This window comes from Bufo gargarizans, chromosome 2 (genome assembly GCF_014858855.1).
Source record: "Bufo gargarizans isolate SCDJY-AF-19 chromosome 2, ASM1485885v1, whole genome shotgun sequence".
Taxonomy (NCBI): domain Eukaryota; kingdom Metazoa; phylum Chordata; class Amphibia; order Anura; family Bufonidae; genus Bufo; species Bufo gargarizans.
The window spans coordinates 477,096,698-477,114,996 of NC_058081.1; the positions used below are offsets into that span (position 1 = coordinate 477,096,698).

The 18,299-nt window shown below is 41.8% G+C and overlaps 1 protein-coding gene across 2 annotated transcripts in view; it reads right to left on the minus strand.

Moving 5' to 3' along the window:
* Positions 1–7,065: 7,065 nt before the first annotated feature.
* FLT4 (fms related receptor tyrosine kinase 4) overlaps positions 7,066–18,299 on the minus strand; it is a 226,158-nt gene continuing 214,924 nt past the window's right edge. Inside the window, exons 26-30 of one of the 2 annotated variants that reach the window (XM_044281120.1) lie at positions 15,362–15,467; positions 14,066–14,205; positions 12,932–13,052; positions 10,938–11,023; positions 7,066–9,059 (exon numbers count right to left, since the gene is read on the minus strand). In XM_044281120.1, coding sequence (XP_044137055.1) covers positions 8,840–9,059; positions 10,938–11,023; positions 12,932–13,052; positions 14,066–14,205; positions 15,362–15,467 — 673 coding nt within the window. In that variant the 3' untranslated portion in view covers positions 7,066–8,839. Of the gene's footprint in view, positions 9,063–10,937; positions 11,024–12,931; positions 13,053–14,065; positions 14,206–15,361; positions 15,468–18,299 lie in introns of both variants that reach the window. The other variant, XM_044281119.1, reaches the window with a different exon arrangement.

Here is an 18,299-nt window from a genome sequence, read left to right on the forward strand (position 1 = left end):
CACCTCCTCCATCTATTATTTTAGTCACCCAATCAAAAAAATCAATAAGATTAGTTTGACATGATCTCCCTAAAGTAAACCCATGCTGTTTTTTATCTTTCAATACATGGGATTTTAGATGTTCCACAATCCTCTCCTTAAGTATGGTTTCCATTAATTTCCCCACTATTGATGTCAGGCTTACTGGCCTATAGTTGCCCGATTCCTGCCTACTACCTTTCTTGTAAATAGGCACAACATTTGCTAATTTCCAATCTTCTGGGATGTCTCCTGTTGCCAGTGATTGGTTAAATAAATCTGTTAATGGTTTTGCTAGTTCACCGCTGAGCTCTTTTAATAGCTTTGGGTGTATCCCATCAGACCCCTGTGACTTATTTGTATTAATTTTAGACAGCTGACTTAGAACCTCTTCCTCTGTAAAGACATATGCATCAAAAGATTCATTAGTCTTCTTTCCTAACTGAGGTCCTTCTCCTTAATTTTCCTTTGTGAAAACTGAACAGAAGTATTTATTGAGGCAGTCAGCTAGTTCTTTATCTTCTTCCATATACCATCCTTCTTTTATTTTTAATTTGGTAATTCCTTGTTTTAGTTTCCTTTTTTCATTTATGTGTCTGAAGAATGCCTTATCGCCTTTTTTCCCTGACTGAGCTAATTTCTCTTCTGCCTGTGCTTTAGAAGCTCTTATAACTTGTTTGGCCTCTCTCTGCCTAATATTATAAATTTCCCTGTCATCCTCGTTTTTTTTTTTTTTTATAATTCCTAAATGCTATCTTTTTGTTTTTAATGATTTTGGCCACTTCTGCTGAGTACCACAGTGGTCTCTTCCTTATTTTGCTTTTACTGACAAGCCTAATTCAATTGTCTGTTGCCTTCAATAGTGCCACTTTTAAGTAGTCCCATTTCTCCTGGACTCCAATAAAACTGTTCCAATCTGATAGGGACTCGTGTACTACTAATCTAATTTTAGAGAAGTCAGTTTTTCTAAAATCTAAAACTTTTGGCCTCCTTCCGGGTTGGCTCCTCCACTACTTGCTGTAGAGATAATCCCAGTAGGGAATTTAGAATATCTGTACTCCTGGCAGAACTATCTATTTTGGTTTTCCAGTTTACATCTGGAAGATTGAAGTCTACCATAATGATAACTTCCCCCTTCAATGTCATTTTAGCTATTTCCTCAACTAGTAGATCATCTAATTCTTTGACTTGGCTAGGTGGTCTATATATCACACCTACACGAGTTACCTTATGATTATCAAGCTGCAAGGTAACCCAAACTGACTCAAAATTGTTCTCGCTAACTTGTATTAAATTCAATTTTATGCTATATTTCACATACAGGGCCACCCCACCCCCTTCTTGCCTTCTCTGTCTTTCCTGTATAGAGAGAACCCTGGTATTGATATACCCCAGTCATTACTCCCCTTGAACCACGTCTCAGTAACAGCCACTACATCTATATTCTCAGATGCCATTATAGCCTCAAGTTCATTGATCTTATTCCCTAAACTGCGAGCATTTGTAGACAAGACTCTGAGCTTGTCATTTCTTAACCTTTGTGCTATCTTCTGGCATTGGCATCTTCTGGCATTGTTCCGGGGGGCAGTCGAACTGCTGGATTATCACTCTTTTGCCCCCTTTCCTAGTTTAAATGCTCCTTAGCAAATACTTGGAACTGTTCACCGAGGAAATTTGTTCCCTTGAGAGAAAGATGCAAACCATCTTTCTTGTACAGTTCTTTTCCATTCCAACAAGAGCTAACATGAGACACAAAGCCAAACCCTTGGTTCAGACACCATTCACCAAGCCATACATTGAATTCCTTAATGCGCATCTTCCTGTCATGCTGAAGGTTATGCTCAGGCAAAACTGCAGAAAATGAAACACTCGATGCAACCTCCCGTATATCCTTTCCAAGTGTGTGAAAAGCTTCTTTCACCTTTGAAACCTCATTGCAAGCCAGATCGTTTGTCCCAAGATGGACAATAACATCCACTTCCCTTTCCTGCTTTGCTTGCCTAACAATATTAAGGATCTGTCGTCTATCCCTGCTAGTGGTAGCACCAGGGAGACATCTCACAACACCATTCTCCTCAAACTTCACACCTCTTATGATGGAATCACCCACCAACAGCTACTTACTATCAATCCTCACCTTCTCCTTTTTGTCTTTGGCTGCAGTCTTACATACTTTAGGCATGGGAGATGATTGTTTCTCACCCACTGTGCTTGAGCCTCCTCTTTCACTCTGAAAGTGCTGCAAATGAATTATGGAGATTCACAGACTGTGGGACATGTCTTCTATCCACAACTCTCAGTCTACCAGAACCTACAGTACGATCTTCCATTTCTACGGGGCCTCTGTGGCAGTGGCATTGCAATGTTCTCAGCCTGAGTTTGTTTAGTGGTTAATTTACAAATCTCATATTTCAAAAAGGTAATTTCCTGCTGCATTATGGAGAGCTGTCTACAGATCAGACAGTATTCAAACCTCTGAAGAGTGGAACCTGAAATAAAAGCACAACAATTCCTGCACAGAACCAGGTCTGCCATTGTAAAGAGTGGAAAGATTTTAAACAAACAAATCTTACTTGTTTAGATTGTATCCACCTCCAGATTACCTCCTGAGTATCTCCTGAATATCTCCAATGCACTTATAACAAGCAGCACTTGAAATAGCAGCCTTGGAAAATCAGCCTCGGAAAAGCAGCAATTCATAACGCAATTCACCTTTTACCACCAAATGAAGTGTGAACAAATTTCATAAGCGGAAATTCGATCATCTCTAATAATACTACTGGGGGCACTATTTTTTCTGTAGTAACATATTTGTGGGCATTGGGGAATACATCAGACACAGTATTGGGATAGCACAGTGCAATCCAGGGGAGGTGGCTGTGCTTGCACACTATAGGAAAGTGCTGGCCTATGTGCTCTCCCATTGTCCCGACCCACAGGGAGACCAGCTTCTTTTCCTATAGTGTGCAAAAGCAGCCACCGCTGCTGGATTGAAGGGATTTCATAACCATGGAAACGAGCAGTGTATAATGTGATGAAAAAATGTGGCTGAAAAAAGTAATCATGGCAGTGTGGGTTGAATGGAGAAAATGAGGAGACATCACTGGATGTATGTAGTGCTGTATTCTTCTGTATGGTTTGTGGTTATTCTTGTGGTTGATATTGCTGAAAGACCAGGCAGCAAGCATGCTAAAGGTAGGGCTGGCTCTGTGCTGTGGTCCATGTCCCTTCTCCTCACCCCTCTTCTCCAAATCTTAATTAGAGTCAAGTGGAAGAGGAGAAGGACAGAATGTGACAGCTGGTGCTGGCCACTAGTGTTGATCATGAATATTCGAATTGCGAATTTTTATTGCGAATATAGGTACTTTGAAAATTCGCGAATATTTAGAATATAGTGATATATATTCATAATTTCTTTATTGCAAATTTTTCAATTGCCGAGTAAAAACATGATTCCTCCCCGCTTCTTGCTTGTGGGCCAATGACTCATTGGCCCACAAGCAAGAAGCAGGGAGGAATCATGACTTTAAATGGGAAAAATGATGAATATTCTAAAAAACTGTGGAAAATTTCAGCCCGCACAACCCCTAGCAGGTGCAGATTGCTATGGCGAAATAGAGATATAAATGTAAAAACACAAAATGCAATCGCACACTGCAACCAGCACTCTGTCCTGCCTTTATGCTGGATGTTGAATAAGGCATTGGTGTACATTTTGGCCAAAGCGTAATAAGCCACTCACCACGTCAAGGTCGCCTTCATGAGTGGTCCCTAACACTAGTTCCTACCTTTTATGGGCCATGACAGCCACATAAAGTCCAGGGAGCGCAGGTACAGCATGCACGCCAAGCACACTCTGCTTTTAACCCCGTCCGGTGCCATTACAGCTTTCATCGGATCCAGGGATGCAAGTACTCACATGCATGCTGAGCCCACGTTATACTTCTCCTGGAGCCTAATGGCTACTGGTAGGTGCTGTATAAGCAGACTCAGTTTTATACTGACTTTAAAACCAGCCTCCAGGGGGCAGATTAACTGGACAGGTGTGCTTGACTGCTTGGAGATCGCCACGCCTCCAATACGTACTACAAAGAGAAAAATATGGAAAATTTCAGCCCACACAACCCCTAGCAGGTGCAGATTGCTATGGCGAAATAGAGATATAAATGTAAAAACACAAAATGCAATCGCACACTGCAACCAGCACTCTGCCCTGCCTTTATGCTGGATGTTGAATAAGGCATTGGTGTACATTTTGGCCAAAGCGTAATAAGCCACTCACCACGTCAAGGTCGCCTTCATGAGTGGTCCCTAACACTAGTTCCTACCTTTTATGGGCCATGACAGCCACATAAAGTCCAGGGAGCGCAGGTACAGCATGCACGCCAAGCACACTCTGCTTTTAACCCCGTCCGGTGCCATTACAGCTTTCATCGGATCCAGGGATGCAAGTACTCACATGCATGCTGAGCCCACTTTATACTTCTCCTGGAGCCTAATGGCTACTGGTAGGTGCTGTATAAGCAGACTCAGTTTTATACTGACTTTAAAACCAGCCTCCAGGGGGCAGATTAACTGGACAGGTGTGCTTGACTGCTTGGAGATCGCCACGCCTCCAATACGTACTACAAAGAGAAAAATATGGAAAATTTATTACGCTTTGGCCAAAATGTACACCAATGCCTTATTCAACATCCAGCATAAAGGCAGGGCAGAGTGCTGGTTGCAGTGTGCGATTGCATTTTGTGTTTTTACATTTATATCTCTATTTCGCCATAGCAATCTGCACCTGCTAGGGGTAGTGCGGGCTGAATTTTCCATATAGTGAATATTCAAAAAAAAAATAAAAAAAAATAATATAGAGAAATTTAGCTAATATAGTGCTATAATAGTTGTAATTTTTTTCTCATCTGAAGTTCAGATTGGAAAAAAATTTCAACTATTGAAAAATACATTATAGCACTATATTAGCTAAATTGCTCTATATTCGTTTTTTTTCCAAATATTCGCTATATTGCTAAATATTCTTGTTTTAGAGTATTACAAATATTCTAAAAACAAATATATTAGTTTTTCGAATAATCGTAATATTCTAAAACAATAATATATAGCAATATAGCAAATATTCTAAAAAAAAAACTAATATAGAGCAATTCAGCTAATATAGTGCTATAATCTTCTTTGTCTAATAGTTGTATTTTTAACTCATCTGATGTTCAGATTGGAAAAAAATTACAACTATTAAAAAAAAAAGATTATAGCACTATATTAGCTAAATTGCTCTACTTTCGCTGAAGCATCTTTTCTTACCACTCTGCATTGTGCCTTCTTAGAAATGTATGAATAAATATGTTCTAGAATTGTTTTTTCATGAAGAATCAAATATTTACTAATATAGACATGTCCGGAGTATTAGGTCTGTTGCCGCACCATTCACTATGCTATACGGCATCGTGGTGCCCGGCATTCTCTTCATGCTGCTGCCCCCAAGCCCCTGTCTGGTGCTCCTTTAGGAGAGGGTAGATGAGGAAGGATTCTTCCTTAGCCAATGGGTATTTAAAGTGGGTGCCTGAGCTTTAGGTTCCCTGGTGACCAGTAAATGTGTTTGATAGTCTAGTAATATTGCTATCTGCCTTAATTATTTCCTTCCTGTGTTCCTGCTGTGTTCCAGTCCAGCACTCATCCTGCCTGTGTGCTCCTGCACTACTAGTTCAGTTCTGTTCATGTTTCATGTTCACTACCCAGTCTTTCTACCCAGTCTGTGCTCCAGTCTAGTTCCTAACCTGCCTGCCTTGTGTGTGCTTTACCACTACCCTACCCGCAAGTCTATCCTGTGTCTAACCTCAACCACAAAAACTGTAATTTTACTGTGTCTCTGGTGCATTTTCTATGTCCTTATCTCCCGGTGCTTGCATCGAATTCCCTGACCCCACTGGATCAGCTGCTAACTACACCAGGACTATCCCAGGAGGTATCGATTTGGTTGCTAACCTGCAGAGAAGTCCAGATCCTTGTATTGGGGTTAAAGAATGAATACCGGGAAACCCCAGAATAGCGCCCCTAGCGTTAGGCCTACTCCAAACCAGTTATTTGGCACAGTGAGTCCACAGTCACTGATCTGTAACAAGTATTGGTTATAGGTGCTTTTTACACCCTTTCCCTCCCTAGACTGCCGGGGATAGACATGAACCCCTTCCCTGCCTTAGAACTGTATTCTGTTTAATACTATTTACCTGGATCCTCTGTGGCTCTGTATAAATGGTTGTGTTAGCCTACTTTCACATCTGTGTTTTTGCTGGATCCATCATGGATCAGCAAAAACGCTTCTGTCATGATAATACAATCGTCTGCATTCATTATGAACGGATCCGGTTGTATTATCTCTAAGATAGCCAAGACGCTAAAACCATTGTAAGTCAACGGGGAATGGATCCGGCACCATTGACTTACATTGTGTGCCATGACGGATCCGTCTTGCTCCGCACCCCATTGTGGACTGGTGCATTTCGTTTCGTTCAGTTCAGTTTTGTCCCTATTGACAAAACGGAAACACTTTCCTCCGCTATTGAGATCCTATGATGTATCTCAATAGCGGAAAGGGAAAGAGCAGGTGTGAAAGTAGCCTAAGGGTGCTTTCACATGTGGCAGATTTTGCTGTAGAAATTTCTGTGACTGACATTCGCACCAGGGCCCAATCATTAGCCACATCTCCCCTGTCATGAATGACAGGTAAAAGGGTTTTGTGGTTTAGAAAACCTAACTGAAAATACCTAACTAGGGAATTCTGAATTAATATAGGTGGGTTCCACCATTCCGGACCCTCCTCTTTAAGCCAGGAAGTCTCTCATTCCTTAGAACCAAGATCTCAAACTGTGTAATACTTTATTTATCCTGTGGTGGTGCTGCAGGGAAATCAATCACACGGGCTGCTGGGTTCTCCCACAGGATAGATCTGATCACTGGTGGTCCCTGCAGTAGATTACCCTGTGATTACTTTCTATCAGATACCCAGTAAGGTTGAATAAATACAGTATGAAAACAGAAGAATAGTTTGTATACTAATATATATTTATATATAAAGATATATATTATATCATATCAAAACAGAACAATTTTCAGCATTCATTTTGCATAGAAAATAAGTCTTTTGTCATTGGAAGACTATCAATTGGAAAGGGCTCAGATGTTGCACATAGGCATAGAGGCAGACGAGCATGCTGGATCGCCCCTACTGTACGGATATGGAATGGCAATTTATTTTTATTTTTTTATACTAAAAGTATAAGAAGCTATCGTAATATGAATTTACTTAAACCAAGTTACATTATTGGGTACCAGTGTCATCTACAAGGTGGAGTACATTAATCGTTTGAAAAAGGCTTTTGAGGCTTAAATTCCAGTTTATGAAATAGTTCTCACCAAAGAGATGTTATCCTTACATATAAAGTACCTCTTAAAGAAAACCACAGCAGTACTGTGCTATCATCTGTTCTTATTGCATGACTCATGCATACCACATTCTGAGCCAACAGCTTATATCTGATGCTAATAACTGTATATTTGTTATGGTAATTATATTTTATGTTTTATTGGCAGTTTTAAATAGTAGACGTAAATTTGTCTCTTCCATCCCCACTATAACGCTTTTTGAGATAATGACCTGATGTGATTTAAGTTACAAATCTGGGCCTATATAGTTGTGCTGTTCTGAGATGCTCACATTTGCATTTGGCTTTTTGTTTGGAAGTTCCATCCAGGTTTCCTTCACTTCAAGAATAGCAAGAATTGAGCAGAAGAATGACAGATGCCTCAATGAAACCTCAAAAGACTCCATTAGTCAAGTCAACGGGCACCATCATGTGTCATTCAGGTTCATTGTATGGTTTGTATCAAGGTGCTCGCAAGGCCTGCTCAACACTTTCCTCTTTACCCTGATTGCTGCCTTTTCAGATGTTACTTCTCTCCTCGTTGTAATCTTGCACAGACCATACTGCACATGTGCAAAAATGCCATTGGGTAGGCCTTGCAAGAGAGCCATGATTGGGACACCCTCGTGACACTTGCCACCTTACTTGCATAAAGTATAAAAGTTCACTTTCTAATCAATGAAGATGCTCTGAACGGCCACAGAAGAGTCTGTGACATGCTAAGTGCCCGTCCAAGGTATTTGGTAGGTTTAAATGATCTGACCGATTCCCTTTAGGCAGGAGATAGATATAGACACAGCTGTGGCCTATTGTATCTTATTTAGTCATACCTCCCATACGGTTTAAAGGATTTCATAAAATATTAGATTGGGATCTACCAGTCATCCTCTTAATAGAACTACCTTGGTAGATCATTTTCATACTATATCATTCATTATAGACAACATAACAATATGGCGTTTGTAGCTTCCAAATGCGGCCTTATGTAAGATATACAACAGAGTTCTATTATTATTTTTGTGACAAAAGCAATGACCAATGTTTCAGTAGCAGATAGGATACATAAATACTGAGTATAGACAACAATGCATTTTCTTCATGTAATTCAAATGCCGTCTGTAATACTGTGTCCATGTCTGAGTTCTGAGCACTGGGAAAACAGGACATGGTAATGTCTCTCTCATTGTCCATATTGGTATTTTATTTAACTCTCCAGTCTCCGTTCTGCAGAAGCAGAGTAGTCCTGAGTATTGAAAACTCAGAGGCCATCATGGGGCCTTATTCCTTCTTTTTGGTGTATAAGGAAGATATTATAATCTATGAATATGATGAGATGAGACAAAGCCTAGGCCTCTATGGTGGCTTAGGACCTTGTTCCAGTTGCAAGGTCCTCCTCAGTTTTCATCAGAGAAGAAAGAAGCATGAACAAGGTCAGGACTGGCAGAGCCTCCAGGGGGCGTGAAGCTATCCCCCTCCGATTGTTCTGACAACTCTCCATATTCACTGTTGTAAAACGTCTGCCCTCCACTGTAAGATGGATACGATGACTGACTCCTGTTCTGGAGGGATGAGCAGCTTGGAGTAGTGCTTTCCTTATTTCTACGGGAACTTTTACTGCTGTGGAGGAAGCAGATAAAGACACAGTAAAACACATAGAATAGGTTTACAATCTTTGGTATTTCAATTAAGCTGTAGGTGGGGCATCAGTTGCAGATGTACCAGATGTTGAAGCCTCAGTGGGGATAAAAATGTTCCTTCACCCCAGACCAATACTACAGATAACGTATGACATTTAGTAGGACCTTTTTAATATTTTGCATTGGGGTCCAGCAGTGACACCATAGGGACTACAAAGTTAGCAATTGCACCTAACCCTAGTTACTAAGGGGGTCCGAAAGCCTTTCTACAGTCCTACAGGGAGGCTCTGTTAAAGATTTTGCATTGGCGCCCAAGCACAGAAGCTTCATTTTATGCCCCAGACCATGGCAGATTATAATACGGGCGGTTTGGGATGGTTTTCAGGGCCTGAGGTTCCAAGGGGCCCATGGCTGCTCTAAAGCACGCACCATCTTAAAAGTCTGCCCAGCATACGATTGCAGGCAAACCGCAATGTTTGTATAGTTTGTATATATCATTGTGTACATACTGTATGTTTGTATGATTGCATGTGTATCTATCATCTATATATAATATATATATTTATATATGTATATACATATTTATCTTTATTTGCATGTATTAATATAAAACAAACTAGTTTACTTTAATATATTTTTGTACTATGAGTTCACATTTGCATTATGGATTCTGTTTTTCTCTTCCATCGCAGGAGCAGAAAAAACAGAATTCAAGCTGTGATGGATCTGTGACCAACAGCGCCCATCACATCCCACCAACCACCAGTGGGGTCTGGTAGGAGTTCCATCATGTTACCTGAATAGGGTGTACTAGGGATTCCGCCCCACACAGGGATAGGTATCCGGACGGGGACGCTCCTTGCGGGGTAAGTACCTCATATAGACAGGTAGGGGGTTATAGCCCCTCCAGTAGGATGTTCTAGGGCCTGCTCCCGATTCCTGTCTATGCTGTGGTTTATACGCTGGCACTGATCTGGTATGGTGACACATCAACAATGTCTACCGCTGGATATTTGCAACACGAAGGAGACTCCAGCATCCAGGTTTACTGCATACATGGGTGAGAACGTTCCTGTTTTGCTATATCTCTTTTTTGTTACCATACTGGATAAAATAGTTGGCATTGTAAAGAAATGGCACGTGCTGTAAGTTGATAGTTAAAGGGGTCTCTTTAGACAACATCTTGTCATATATAACATAATACATACATCAACTTCTGCAGACCCTCATAATGGATGTCTCAGCTGCTTCAGGGCTAAGGATGTACTTACTGAACTGCCAGGCCGATGGAGGGTTGCGCCAGGCATCATTCTGGGGGTATTGGTGGGTCCAAGAAAAGCACTGAGAATGGTCTGGAGCCACAACGCAGGAATCCTCCAGCATGGTGCTCTCAGCATATGTCATGAATCACTGGTGGTGGTGGTGGGGCTATGTTTTAACAAATCCTATTTAAAAATGGAGGGAATCTGGATGGGTCTCAGGCTTGGGGCTCCTGGTGCAGCTTATATAAGTATTCTGGAGTTGCTTGGGGGAGGTCATACCCTGCTCCTACGAGTTTTGGAATCTAGTTGCTGTGAGAGTTGCCTCCTCTGAGCAGAGATTAGACATTTTACAGTAACAGCCTGCTGTGCCCCCATGCTTTCCAACAAGCAGGTGCTCCAGGCACCCCCGCCTGGTGGTAGAAATGGCCTGGGGAATGGATTACAGACATCCATTACATCCTGGGCATTGCTATTATTACTTTGTGTGCCCTGGCAGTTGAGGCCCGGGCCTAGCAGCCCTTGCCCCCTGCCACTGTGGGCCCTGTAGCAGCTGCTACAGCAGTTAGTTGCACCTGCACATTTCTGTAAATCACCTGTACACTGCATCTGTTCTGTGCCTGTTCTCTATCCTCTCCAGTTCTTCTGAAGCCAGTACCATCCCACTGTCTGTCTGATTGTCCTGCGTAGAAACATTAAAATGACCATCAGTTTGGTGACAAAAACCAACAGTGTGACAGCGCACAAGAAAATGTGAACAATGCAGATTGACTCAGGATCACATCTATAATGGTTGTTTTCATGAGGCCACACACTCTTTAAAGCTACTTTCACACCAGCGTTTTTTTAGAATACTTGGGTGTTGTGTTAGGCTACTTTCAAATCAGCATTCCCCTTTCTGCTATTGAGACCCATCATAGGATCTCAATAGTGGGGGAAACGCTTCCGTTATGTCCCCATTCATTGTCAATGGGTACAAAACTGAACTGAACGACGAAACGGAATGCACCAGTTCACGATAGGGTGCGGAGCAAGACGGATCGAATCACAATATAAGTCAATGGTGCCGGATCTGTTCCCCATTGACTTACAATGGTTTTAGTGACGGATCCATCACATTTTAGAGATGGTACAACCGGATCCATTCATAACAGATGCAGACGATTGTATTATCATGACGGAAGCGTTTTTGCTGATCCATGACGGATCCAGCAAAAGCGCAGATGTGAAAGTAGCCTAACACAACCATTTATACAGGGCCGCAGAAGATCCAGGCAAATACACACACAATGTAAGTCAATGGTGGCGGATCAGTTTTCTCGAACACAAACGGATCCATCCCCCATTGACTTACAATGGTTTTAGAAACAGATCCGTCTTGATTATTTTAGAGATAATACAGATGTAATACAGGTAATGCAGATGGTTGTATTATCATGACGGAAGTGTTTTTGCTGATCCATGACGGATCCAGCAAAAACGCTGCTGTGAACGTAGCCTAAATTGGCTATGTATACCTAAGGCCTCTTTCACACTACCGTATGGCTATTTCAGTGTTTTGTGGTCCGTTTTTTTCATGGATCCGTTGTTCCATTTTTTTTGTTTCCGATGTGTTTCTGTTTCCGTTCCGTTTTTCCGTATGGCATATACAGTATACAGTTATTACATAGAAAAAATTGGTCTGGGCATAACATTTTCAATAGATGATTCCGCAAAAACCGAACGGATACGGAAGACATACGGATGAATTTCTGTATGTGTTCTGTTTTTTTTGCAGACCCATTGACTTGAATGGAGCCACGGAATGTGATTTGCGGGCAATAATAGGACATGTTCTATCTCTCAACAGAACGGAAAAAAGGAAATACAGAAACGGAATACATACGGAGTACATTGAAATGAATGGTTCCGTATACAGACCGTATACGGAATGCAAAAAACGGCCTGAAAAACTAAAAAAAAAAAACACGGTAGTGTGAAAGAGGCCTAAAGGGTTGGCAAGGCTAGGTTGAAACTATGAAGGAGTCATTTAATTGGTGATCTTCGACTAACACGAGGCCCTCAATTGCACATTTAGTATGAATGAAATGCTTAAAAAGTGCTTTAATACAGGGAATTGTCTTAAAGGGAAAGTTCGTTGTCAACTTTTCTTTTTCATAGCACCATTGCATCTAAAATGATGCATTAGTAATGGTTGTAAAACTCAATCAATTGTGTGGTTTAAGGAACCCTCAATGGTCAAAATGTAAGTTTTTTTATTTAGTTTTTTAACCAAAATTCCCATTCATTCGTCTGACAGCGATCTCTCCCAGTCCTCCCATATATATGTATCCTCGGCTCAGCCAAGCATGCATATGTATTGCATGGTGAGCTTGGAAATGCCACTGCCAGACACCTCGGGCAGCATGTTATCTCCTTGAGAACAAAAGAATCAAGCATTGCAATCGGACATCAGTCCTAGGGGGAGAGTTTGGAGGCCCCATATACAAAGGATGGTCAGCTGGGCCCTTAAAGGGGTTGTCCAAGCGGAGATGAGGTCAGAATCCTCCTACAACTAAACTTTTATTATACTTTGATACATAAGACTTACCGGGTGACCTTTATGCATCACATTTGTCATTGGAAATTCTTCAAATGTTTTCAGTCGTGAAGGACACCGGATCTGGTTGCCTCCAGTGAAGCATCCAGGAAAAGAAACACAGTTGTAATACCTGGCGAGCAAAATAAAAACATGGAAAAACAGCTGTATGAGTCTCTAAGGAGGCTTCTTATGTAATTACACCAAGGCAACAAGAGGCACAACAATGTTAGGCTACTTTCACACTTTCAGCAGGGATCAGCAAAAGCTGTGATAATACATCCCCTATGAACGGATCCGGTTGTATTATCATTAAACTGTCAGTGATGGATCCAGCATTAAAAACATTTTAATTCAAAGGGTGCTGTATCCATTTTCTATTGTGTCCGAGAAAACTGATCCGACCCTATTGACTTGCATTGTGTGTCATGCCGGAACCGTAGTGCTCTGCATCCCGTGCCAGACAGAAAACCGCAGCTTGTCCGGTATAGGAACGCCACCAAACGGAACGGAATGCATTTGGAGCATTACGTTCTGTTCAGTTTTGTTCAAATTGACAATAAATGGGGACAAAACGGAAGCGCTTTTCTCCGGTATTGAGATCCTCTGCCGGATCTCAATGCCGGAAAAGTTAAACGCAAGTGTATCACTGCACTGCGGCGGCAGCAGGAAGTGCACGGCGTCATAGCAACCAATGACGCTGTGCACTCCTGCTCTCAGCAGGAATCCAGCCCGTGTTACCACGGACCGCTCACGGCTGTCAGACTCGGCCGTGTGCATTCGGCCTTAGTCACTGCAATTGTCTTGCTGGGCAGAATTCCAGCACTCGGTGATCAGCCCTCATCTGTGCAGGAACCTGTCAGAAAGTGTTCATCACTGCAAGGTAAACCAAGCATTGCACACTTGTTCTTTAAACTAATGGTTGTGTATGTAAAACATGGAGGTGCTAGGTCCTCCACAGCAAGAGGCGCCCTTTGTATAGTAGCTGTTCTCCTGAAAGGAAGAACCGCTCTATCAACTCCCAATACCCAAAATATTCTGTATTAGTAGCTGTGAAATTTTAAAAGAAACTTGGACTTTTAATAGACGTTTACTGCTTTTTTTTTTCTTTTCTTTTACACATTTTACTGTTCTACATTGTCTTACCTCACAGCCAAGTTATGACAGTGCAGTCTCATGTCACATTCCTCCTCGTCCGAGTTGTTTTGCGGAAAGATTGGTGACTGGGACAAGTCCATTTCCTCTGAGCTCTGGGAATCATTGAGTGGGATGTAGTCCTTTCCTTCCTGTAGGGGATAAGAGTTTGCAGTGATAAGGATGAACACTATAATTTTACTGATATATTTATTTGTACAGTGTTTTGATTTGGGCTGAAAACATTTAAGGATTCAATCAAATCAATCATTATACTTGGTGGCCAGAACTCTTAAAGGGGTTATCCCATTAATTTAAAATGTTATTTTACTTATCTGCTTATCTCGAGAACTTTCTTCCCTTTCCGAGAGCTGGCAGCAGCTCAGATGAGAAACCAAGCACCTGCATCTCCCAGGAAGCACTGCAATTAGCTTTTAACCCTTACTCCCCTGCATAAGAAATAGCCCCTCACATATTGCCCCAGAGATATATATGGTATACAGTGCCCCCACAATTTCCTTCTCCACTGTCATTTTGAAGTAAGGATGAATGCATGAAAGGTGTCTGGGCCGCTTCACATGCTTCTCTATGAGATCACTAAGCCAGCACTAAATGGAGGGGAGGAAAGCTTGGAAGCATGTTAGTCCACCTCTGAAGACAGGAAAGAGGAAAATGGAATGTACATGAAAAAACAAGATTTTTATTGCTTGTACAGTATATTGCAATAATAGTTCATTTGAAACAACCTATTTATTGCATAGTAAGGCCCTATTCACACGTCCGCAATTTCGTCACGCATTTTGCGGAACGGAATTGTGGACCCAATCATTTCTATGAGGCCGCACGATGTGCTGCCCGGATACCTGCACTTCTGGGTCCGCAATTCTGTTCCCGAAAAAAATTCTGTTGTCTTCAATTATGGACAAGAATAGGCATATTCTATTAGTGCCGGCGATGTGCGGTCTGCAAAATGCAGAATGCACATTGCCGGTATCCGTGTTTTGTGGATCCGCAAAAAACGCGCTACGGACGTGTGAATGGACCCTAATACTTTTCGTGGCATAACCCCTTTGAATAAGCAGCTGACTGCAGGTTTTGAGGATGACATGTTAGCTATCAATACAGTAATATAAAGCTGTAAATTATAGATAAAAGTCATAAGTTATCAATGATGACATCAGGACATAATATTGCACAGTATGACAGTATTTCTGCCTTTGCAAACTGAATATTCCTAAGTGAATGATCAGATGGTTGTGTTCACTCTCAGCATGTTGCAAGGAACCATCCAGACCATGACTCTCATACCTGAAGTACATTCTCTTGAAGAAGGTCACCCAGAATCTCAAACAAGTCAGTGAATTTTGGTCGTTCCTTAGGATCTCCATGCCAGCAGCTTAACATGATACGATAACTGTAATGAAAAAACTCTGTTAGTTCACAAATGCATAGCCCTACATCATAAGACTAGCAAAGAGCACAGTCAGCCCTTTAAAGAGGACCTGTCACCACAAAATGCAATGCAATCTGAAAGCAGGATGTTATAGAGCAGGAGGAGCTGAGCAGATTGATATACATATAGTTTTGTGGGAATAGATTCAGTAAAGCCTGTAATTTATACATGTCTATCTCTGCTTTTTCCACTTCTATCGGTACAGGAGGAGGTGTTATCAGTGACTGACAGCTGTCTTTGTATGCAGACTTAAGGGTCAATGGAGCAGCCCATTGTCGTGAAGGAAGCGTTCCTTCCTGACATCTGCCTGCCTGTTCAGTGAAGGAGACGGCTGCATTTACATGCAGCGATCTCCTCCACAGTATGAGTACAATGTAGAGATCCCTCGTCCCCATACAGAATCATTGTTTCTGGACAGCAGATCACTGTTTAGGCAGCATGATGCTAGCCAGAAATGATGATTGGAGTGCTTGCACAAACTACAGGATCACCTGATGAACAAGCTTTTCGCTGATTCATCAGGTAATCAGCCTCATACTTAGATGGCCAGATTATCGGGAAAGATCGTTCTCAAGAATGGTTGTTCCTGATAATCTAGCCAGTTATTGGTATATGTGAATCCACCTTTATACGCACAGTACAATCAATCACTGATAACCCCTCCCTGATAGTTGATCACTGGAGGTAGAAAAAGCAGAGATATAAATGTTTAAATTACAGATTTTACTGAATACTTTCCCACAGAACTATGTATCAATCTGCTCAGCTCCTCCTGCACATGGAGCTTTCAGATTGCTTTGCATTTTGTGGTGATAGGTCCTCTTTAAGGCTGGGTTCACACCTGAGCGTTTTACAGCGCGTTCCTACGCGCTGTAAAACGCTCAACAAGGAGAAAACAATGATTCCCTATGGGAATGGTTCACACTTGGGCGTTTTACAGCGCGTACGATCGCGCTGTAAAACGCCCGACGCTCCAAAAAGTACATGAGCGACTTTTGGGGCGTTTGTGGCCATAGGACACTGTAGTGAATCACACAAACGCGCGTCAAACGCGCGTTTACTATTACAAAAACGTGCATAAAAATGCGCGTCAAAAACGCGCGTAAAACGCGCGTTTGCGCAACGCTCAAGTGTGAACCCAGCCTAAGTCATAGAAGACAAAGCACAAGATAAAACATCTGATCAATACTTCTTAATCCCCCTGCCACTTAGACTCATGTGGCGCTATGCCTGGGGCATATTGTGTTTGGTATGGTGACAATTTATCGCTGTGTGTGTTGGGCATGTTGACATTTTCCTTTATTCATAAGACACCGTTCCTTTAAGAGAAAAGTTACTAGTGATGACTAATAGTGCTTGTAAGAGTATTGCAACATTCATTCATGACACTAGGTGTTGCTGTTGCAACAGAAAACAGTCAGTAGTGTGTAGCTGAAGCCATATGGTGTGAGAAAGGAGGCTGCTGCAACAAGAGGTTTAACCTTAGACTGAGTTCACATCAGCGTTTTGCTTTCCGTTTTTCTGATCCGTCAGAAGAAGAGAGAGAGAGAGAGAGAGAAAAAAAAACAGGACCTGCATGCAGTACTTTTGTTTCCGTCTAAAAAAAACGGATCTCAGACAGAAATGGCTCAAATGGATAACAAATGATGCAACAGGATCCGTTTTTTTATTGGATCATGTAAAAAAAATGGCCCCTATGCATTAGGCTACTTTTACACTAGCGTTTTTGCTGGGTCCGTCAGGGTTATGAACGGATCCGGTTGTATTATTTTTAACATAGCCAAGATGGATCTGTTATGAACTCCACTGAAAGTCAATGAGGGACAGATCAGTTTTCTATTGTGTCAGATTGTGTCAGAGAAAACTGATCAGTCCCCATTGACTTGCATTGGGGGTCATGACAGATCCGTCTTGCTCCGCATCCCAGGACGGAAAGCAAAGTACAACATGTTGCGGTTTGCTCTCCGGTATGAGAACAGAATGGAATACATTTTGGTGCATTCCTTTCTGTTCAGTTATGTTTTGTCCTCATTGACAATGAATAGGGACAAAACGGAAGCGTTTTTTCCAGTATTGAGACCCTATGGCGGATCTCAATACAGGAAAATATTAACGCTAGTGTGAATGTAGCCTTAACTGATCCAACAGGATCCTGGTTTTTTTTTCTCTCTCTCTTCTTCTGACGGATCAGAAGAATGGAAAGCTAAACGGAGCTGGGTCACAGTATCAAGTCAATCAGTCTAGAAGGGTGCAAGCTGCCAAACTAAGGTCAGAGGATTGGTGTGTGATGCAGCGGGGTCACGAGGTAGTGCCCACTGGTCCAGCAGATTCCGGACTGGCCTGTCTCAAGTATGCATACCACCGGATGAACAAACATAACCAATGTTTAATTACCACAAGCATTGTTGTATATGTCGCATATTTGAGCCTGATGTTGAGAGTTACTGCTAATGACTATGCTTACATCATGTAACCATGAGCTTGTTAGAGAGAAAGTTCAGTTCAGCACTTAGAAATGTTGTCTCCTACACTCTTCCTGCGCCATACCCTATTGTCTGCCAACTTGCAGGATGACCGGCTGAACTGGATGGACAAATGTCTTTTTTCGGCCTTATACACTATGTTACTATGTTACACAGACATACTATATTCCCAGCAATCGGCTAATTTGTGTTCAGTCCTCCTGAGGCAACAACGAAGGGAAAATAAAGCATTACATACTGCTTATTAATATCAATGGGTTGTCAGTGACATTTACAAAAATGCTGGGTCTTCCAGATCAATATGCTCTTT